The sequence below is a fragment of the Scyliorhinus canicula genome, chromosome 25, assembly GCF_902713615.1.
Source record: "Scyliorhinus canicula chromosome 25, sScyCan1.1, whole genome shotgun sequence".
In the NCBI taxonomy this organism is placed as follows: Eukaryota; Metazoa; Chordata; class Chondrichthyes; order Carcharhiniformes; family Scyliorhinidae; genus Scyliorhinus; species Scyliorhinus canicula.
The window spans coordinates 5,179,971-5,188,390 of record NC_052170.1 but is presented as its reverse complement, the minus strand read 5'-3'; the positions used below and the strand labels follow the sequence as shown (position 1 = coordinate 5,188,390).

Genomic DNA, 8,420 nt, shown 5'->3' with positions numbered 1-8,420 from the left:
ACACACACACTGACACACACGCACACACAGACACACTGACACACTGACACACACACACTGACACACTGATACACACACACACACTGACACACACACACACACACAAACACACACATACACACTGATACACACACACTGACACACACACACACTGACACACACACACACACTGACACACACACACAAACACACTGGCACACACACTGGCACACAGACACACACACACACTGACACACACTGACACACACACAGACATACTGACACACTGATACACACTCACACACACACACACACACGCACACACACACACTGGCACACACACACACATTGGCACACACTCACACACACACTGACACACACACTCACACACACACTGACACACACACACACACACACACACACTGACACACACACACTGGCACACACACACTGGCACACACACACAGACACACACACAATGACACAGACACACATTGGCACACACAGACACACTGGCACAGACACACTGGCACACACACACACACTGACACACACGCACACACACACACTGACACACACACACACAGACACAGACACACTGGCGCACACACACACACACTGGCACACACACAGGCACACACACTGATGCACACACACATTGGCACACTGACACACACACTGACACACACACACACACACACACTGGCACAGACACACTGGCACAGACACACTACACACACACACACTGGCACAGACACACTGGCACAGACACACTACACACACACACACTGGCACGCACACACAGACACACTCACAGACACTGGCACACACACAGAACTGGTGCACACACACACTCGCACACACAGACAGACACACACAGAAACACACATAAACACACACACACACACACAGTATCACACACACTCACAGACATGCACAGACACACACTCTCGCACACAAACGCACACATATATTCACACAGACACACACACTCACACACAAACACACTCACACAGACCCTTGGTGGTTCGGGCATCCGGAGGAGAAAGAGTTTTTGTTCATTTCCTCTGTGGATAATGTGTTTCCCAGGATTGATCCGTTTCCCATGAGCCCAGCGCTGTTAGCAGGGGTGAGGAAGTCTGAGTACTGGGCGGTGGTCATTTCTGACCATGCCCCTCATTGGGTGGACATGGACTTGGAGGTAGGCCGGGGATGGGGGGGGGGGGGGTCATCGCAGGGGGTGGCGGTTAGATGTAGGTCTGTTGGCAGACCTGGGGTTGTGTGCGAGGATCTCGGTGCCTATCCAGGATTACATTGTGAACAATGACAATGGGGAGGTCTCACCCTCGATACGGCGGGAGGGGCTGAAGGCAGTAATTAGGGCAGAATTTATATCTTTCAAGGCACATGTAGATGAGGAGGTAATGCGGGAGTGGGATATAATAGAAGTTGATCGCAGGAATATGAACCGTCCGTCCCCAGGGCTATTAGCGTGAAAAGAAACTGCAAATGCAATTTGATTTGATCTCTACGGATGGGCCGGTGAGACAGCTGAGGTGAGCTAAAGGGGCAATCTACGAGTACAGGGAGAAGGCAAGTCAGCTCCTGGCATATTGATGCAGTTGGGGAAGGCACCGGGGCCCGATGGGTTCCCGGTGGAATTCTATAAAAGATTTGTAGGCCAACTGGCCCTGTACCATCTGGAATGGCCACTTACAACCAGGAACAGGGAAAGTCGCAAAGCCTAGTGGGTAAAATGGACAATGTGAGATTCAGACAGGCTCAGAGCCTGAAATATATATTTGCGAGTGAGGAATCCAGACAGTATCGAAACTCCCGACCGATTAGTATTTTGATGGCCCATCTCCGCCAGACAAAGGACTGCTACCTGAGCGACCGGTACAGTCCCAGTCATTTCAGCGCCATTCCCTGTACGAGGGAAGCGTAAACAACAGGGTCAATGACCGCTTGGGACACGCCCAGCCAATAAGCCATTGATTCGAATCGAACACAGTGATCAGGAATCGCCCAATTAGTGGGGTCCAAACTGAAGGACCGCCCAAAAGAGCGCGAAAACCCCCCAAGGATAAAGAGAGAGACCGCCATGTGTTCAATCTCTCTTGGACCTGGCGCTCCGGCAACGTCCACTTCCACGTGCAGCACCACCAGAAGCAAGTTCAAGTTCAACGCCCGCTTCCACGTGCAGCACCACCAGAAGCAAGTTCAACGCCGGCTACCAGACGGATGAGCCCAGCTGAGCAGCTGTTACTTCTCCAGACCCGACAGATACAGATCCGAACAACGCCCACTGTTCCGGGTGCCTGAAGTTAAGTACAGGTTGTCATAGTTGATAGGTGTAGTTTAACTAGTAGTGTTTATGTTGCATGATTAATTGTGTGTGTAAATAAAGTACCCTTGATCTTGAACTCACTAACTGGTGTTTGGCTCTTTGATCGATAGCCGGTTGAACCTTGTGGTGGTATCATTTGATACCTGGCGATTCTGTGCAATAGAATATTGACATCCAAAAGAAAGGAGGGCAATCTCATTGACTGCCATATTTACAGTAGGTAAAAGAGGAAACAGCCCCTTCATTGTTGCCGATGTTCGGGCACTCTATGGAGAGACGTTGGGGCAGGCACTGATTTCCCTGCTCCTGAAGTAGGACAAAGACCCCGGAGGTTGCATTTGGAAGGGTAGGTGAATTAAGGCAGACGTGCAGAGGTGAGACAGACTCCCTCTATCCCTGGCAGGCCGAGTACAATCGATTGAGTTGAATATCGTGCTGAGGTTTTTGTATTAATTGCAGTGTCTCCCGATGCTCCTGCCCCGGGCGTTCTTCAGAGAGATAGAGCGGCTAGTGACTGTGTTTATTTGGGGAGGGAAGGGCCCGAGGATCAGGAGGACGGCGCTCCAGAGGGAGAGGAAAGCAAAGGGCTCGGCCTTGCCAGAACTTTCAGTATTACTATTGGGCAGCCAATTGGAAAGCAATCCCGTCAAGGCTGCCTCCAGGCGAGCACCCATCTGAGAAAATTCGAACCAATCGGTCTGGTGTGAAGGTTAGGGAGTGGAAGGGACAGAGGCTGGAGAAGGTGGCAGATTTGTTTTTAGAGTATCGGTTCGCTAGCCTGGGGGTGCTGAGGGAGAAATCAGGGCTTCAGGTATCGAGCGGATTCGATCTGCCCAGGGGCGGAGGGGGTCGGTACGTCAGGCATCCAGCGGAGAGTTGGGGGGTGAGACGGGCTCGGTTGAGGGTGTGAAGGCAAAGTGGGCAGAGGAGCTGGGCCGATCTTGGAAGAGGGGGTTTAGGGCGAGGCACTGAGGAGGGGGGAATGCGACCTCTTCCTGTGCCAGGCCGAGTCTCATTCAGCGAAAGGGGGTGTTGTGAGCTCACCTCACGAAGGCAGATTGAGTGGGTTTCTCAATGGGGTGGAGGATAGATGTGATCGGTGTTCGAGGCACATACTCGTACACACACACAGACACACACACTCGTACATACATAGACACACACACACACTTCTGTACACACACACACTCGTACACAGACACACCCACACTCGTACACACACGCACACACAGACACCCACACTCGTACACACACACACACTCGAACACACACATTCATACACATACACAGATACACACACTCGTACACACACACAGACACACACACTCGTATACACAAACACACACACAGACACACACACTCGTACATACACAGACACACACACACTTCTATACACACACACTCGTACACACACACACTCGTACACAGACACACACACACTCGTACACACACACACAGACAGACACACACACTCGTACACACACACTCATACACACACACGCAGATACACACACTCGTACACACACACACAGACACACACACTCGTATACACAAACACACACTCGTACACACACACTCGCACACACAGACACACACACACACGTTCACACTGGCACAGACACAAAAACACTTATACACACAGACACATACACACACGTACACACAGACATGCACACATACTTGTACATACAGGCATAAACACACACACTCGTACACACAGATATGCATACACACTCATACACACACAGACATACACGCACACATAGCCATACAAGCACGCTCACAGACACACTCATACACACGTACACATGTACACACGTACACATGTACACACACAAACACAGACATACTCATATACACACCCAGATGGGGCGGCATGTGGCACAGTGGTTAGCACTGGGACTGCGGCGCTGAGGGACCCGGGTTCAAATCCCGGCCCTGGGTCACTGTCCGTGTGGAGTTTACACATTCTCCCCATGTCTGCGTGGGTTTCACCCCCACAACATAAAGATGTGCAGGGGAAGTGGATTGGCCACACTAAATTGCCCCTTAATTAGAACATAGAACATAGAACATAGAACAGTACAGCACAGAACAGGCCCTTCGGCCCTCAATGTTGTGCCGAGCCATGATCACCCTACTCAAACCCACGTATCCACCCTATACCTGTAACCCAACAACCCCCCCTTAACCTTACTTTTATTAGGACACTACGGGCAATTTAGCATGGCCAATCCACCTAACCTGCACATCTTTGGACTGTGGGAGGAAACCGGAGCACCCGGAGGAAACCCACGCAAACAGGGGGAGGACGTGCAGACTCCACACAGACAGTGACCCAGCCGGGAATCGAACCTGGGACCCTGGAGCTGTGAAGCATTTATGCTAACCACCATGCTACCCTGCTGCCCCCTAATTGGGACAAAAATAATTGGGTACTCTGAATTTTTAAAAAAATACACACCCAGATGAACACATATGAAAGCACTCATGTACACCAACAGCAATGTATTCATATACTTAGGAACAGTACGCAGTTGTTTATACTCTGTACAGCTGAAGCGTAACCTCCCTACTTCTGTATTCAATTCTCCTCACAATCGACAATAACATTCTATTGGGTTTCCCAATTGTTTGATGTACCTCTAGACCTACCTTTTGTGATTAACACATTAAGACAACAATATCCCTCTGCCCTGCCAAAATGGACAACTTCACACTTTTCCACATCATTTTCCAATTGCCACAACTTTTCCCACTCACTTAAGCTGTCACTTTCCAGCCTCCTTGTCTGCTCTTCACATCTTACTCGGTCTCTTACCAATGGGGTAGTCAGCACGGCGGCCTCACAGCGCCAGGGACCCAGGTTTGATTCCCGGCTTGGGTCACTGTCTGTGCGGAGTCTGTGTGGGTTTCCTCCAGGTGCTCCGGTTTCCTCCCATAGACCAAAGATGTGCAAGTTAGGTGGATTGATCTTGGGGTCCACGTACATAGATCCCTCGAAGTTGCCACCCAGGTTGATAGGGTTGTTAAGAAGGCGTATGGTGTGTTGGCTTTCATTAACAGGGGGATTGAGTTTAAGAGCCGCGAGGTTTTGCTGCAGCTTTATAAAACTCTAGTTAGACCACACTTGGAATATTGTGTCCAGTTCTGGTCGCCTCATTATAGGAAGGATGTGGATGCTTGGGAGAGGGTACAGAGGAGATATACCAGGATGCTGCCTGGACTGGAGGGCATGTCTTATGAAGAAAGGTTGAGGGAGCTAGGGCTTTTCTCACTGGAGCGAAGAAGGAAAAGAGTGACTTGATAGAGGTGTACACGGTGATGAGAGGCATGGATAAAGTGAACAGCCAGAGACTCTTCCCCAGGGTGGAAACGGCTGACACGAGGGGACATAATTTTAAGGTGATTGGAGGAAGGGAGAGGGGAGATGTCAGAAGTAGGTTCTTTACACAGAGAGTGGTGGGTGTGTGGAATGCACTGCCAGCAGAGGTGGTGGAGTCAGAGTCATTCGAGACATTTAAGCGACTCTTGGACAGGCACATGGACAGCAGTAAATTGAAGGGGTGAAGGTTAGGTTGATCTTAGATTAGGCTAAATGGTCAGCACAGCACCGTGGGCTGAAGGGTCTGTACTGTACTGTACTGTTCTATGTTCTATGTTCTAAATTGACCTTTAGTGTCCAACGGTTAGATGGAGATACAGGAATAGGGCCTGGGGAGGGTGCTCTTTCAGAGGGTCGGTGCAGACTCGATGGGCTGAATGGCCTCCTTCTGTACTGCAGGGATGGTTGTCAGTCCCCATGTCCCCCTACACCGTGGGGCCCGGTTAGTCCCTTCAGGCTCTTAATGATACAAATAAATCTGAGCAGTGGTGAGTGAGGAGAAGAATCTTACCACAGTTCTGCGATAGATTGAGGCTGGTATCAGATAGGCAGCTACTGGTCCTCAGTCTAATTCTGCAGGCACTCTACAATTACAAACAGATAGCAGTAGTTAGAACAGATAACTAACATTACTACTATTAACTAGTGACATTATCAATAGAATTAGTGTTATTTCTACCACTGTAACAAATTGCATTTAAATATTGTTTAAAAAGAGACATGTTGTTGAAGTTTTTCACCATGACTCATCAGGAAAAATGCTAGAATACCAAATTTCAAATATCACAACTATTTATACTTCAGGAGGAAAGGAGTGCTGATAAATAAGATTGTTCCTTTGAACTTGGAAAGATGTTCCCAGGTATGCTTCGCAGGGGCAGGACGGGAAAGAAATTGGATTCAAAGTGGGGGCGGTCGGGAGTTTGGCCAGCAGAATGGGTTGTGGGAAGGAGAGTAAAGGAGGGATTGGGGGAGAGGAAGGGGTTTTAGGGCGGGGATGCCAGAGTGTGGGGCCCAGGAACGGCCTGCAAATACTGAGACCGAGTGAGGGGAGGGATGAACCGGGAACTGGATTCAGAGTTTGCAGGCGGGGTGGGTTTGTGGAACAGGAGAAATTTACAGTATGGGGAGAAGGGACAAGTCCGGAATGGGAATAAAAGACAAGGGAAAAAGTTTTAAAGTTTTTGTGTCCACTGAATAGGCAACAAGGTCTTGCAAAAGGTGCAATTCAGCCCAACTCCCATCGGATAAAAGTCACCATCTCACACTTCCCAGGTCAGGTCACGGAGACTGTTTTGTGTAATGTCATCAACGGACAGCAGAGGGAGCAGCTGAGTGGGTCAACTATGACGAGGTTAACCTCTTGCGATAGAGACGGCCAAACTCTCATTCAGATTTACACTAGCGGGCGTCCAGCTTTTTCGAATGAGTCACAGGATATGGTTATGGCCAGCGTCCATCGTCCACCCTCACACGACTACGTGTCGCACCCGGCCATTTCAGAAGGGGGCAGTTAAGGGTCTGGAGACACATGGAGGCCAGGCCGGGTAAGGACGGCGGATTTCCTCCCCTCACAGGGCACGAGTGAACCAGGTGGGTTTTTCAATGACAGCCCAATGGTTAAGTGATCTCCAGGCCTCTGGATTACAGATTAACCAGTAATAACCGCCGTGCTATCAAAGCCAAAGCTGCTTAACCCTGTTTAGGGTCGTGTGCAGTAGCAAAGTCCTCAGGATCCAGAATTCAAAGCAACAATTTGTATTTATACAGTGCCTTTGACCAGGGCAAAACATCACCAGGTGCATCACAGGGGCATTAGCAAAACCCGCCAGCAAAGGAGACATAATGACGCTCCTTAAAATCGACCCTTTTGACCGAGATCTCACTTAAGGGGCTCAATGTTAAATTTGATCGATATAGATTCTGCCACCTTTTACCATATTTGGATGCCATATAAATGCAGGTTGTTGATTCAATGCCTGTCACCTCAAGTACTTGTATCGGTTACTTTCAAAATTACTGTAATTTTTGTGAATGAACATCCCGGCTAAATACTTGGCATTTGTTTGCACCACCCGTGGTTCATTTATTTCATAGCTACACCCACCTAGGGGCAAGTGTCGGACAGATGAACAGGCGAATGGTCAGCCCATGGGGGCACATTTTTAACCCCCTTCTGCGGCCAACGAGTCCTGGAGGAGGAGTGGGACCCAAACCTCCCGGCTGGGGGGGGGGGGCAGGGGCCCTGCCTACTGAGGTTTAAGACCTCCGCACATACACTCAACGGGAGGTGTGTCCGTGCCCGCTTACCTCATCATCCTTCGACATCAGTATCATCTGCCCGTTGACTAGCGCACAGTTATTGACATCCCAGACTGGCACCCCCGCTGACGGAACCAGCGATATGGGGGAGGGCTGAGTCGCAGGCATCGCTGCTCCATCGACATCATCTGTAAGGAGAAACCATCACACCTATTAGCATCTTCACCTTGAAAAGTAGGAAAGATGCAAATGTGTTAGAAGCAGTTCAGTGAGGGTTTACCAGAGTAATACCAGGAATGGACGGGGTTGTCTTGTGAGGAAAGGTTGGTGAGGCTGGCTTTGTATCCACTGATCTTATTGAAGGGCGGAGCAGGCTCAAGGGGCCGAGTGGCCCACTCCTGCTCCTCGCTCGTCTGTTTGTAAAAGACAGAGGTGCTGCTATAT

The 8,420-nt window shown here is 49.8% G+C and overlaps 1 protein-coding gene across 1 annotated transcript in view; it reads right to left on the bottom strand.

Annotated features, from left to right (window-relative positions):
• Nucleotides 1–8,153, bottom strand: part of LOC119957123 (ras GTPase-activating protein nGAP-like) — a 65,075-nt gene extending 56,922 nt beyond the window's left edge. The window contains 2 exon segments of the mRNA XM_038784848.1: nucleotides 6,226–6,298; nucleotides 8,025–8,153. Coding sequence (XP_038640776.1) covers nucleotides 6,226–6,298; nucleotides 8,025–8,144 — 193 coding nt within the window. The 5' untranslated portion in view covers nucleotides 8,145–8,153.
• Between the last annotated feature and the right edge of the window lie 267 nt (nucleotides 8,154–8,420).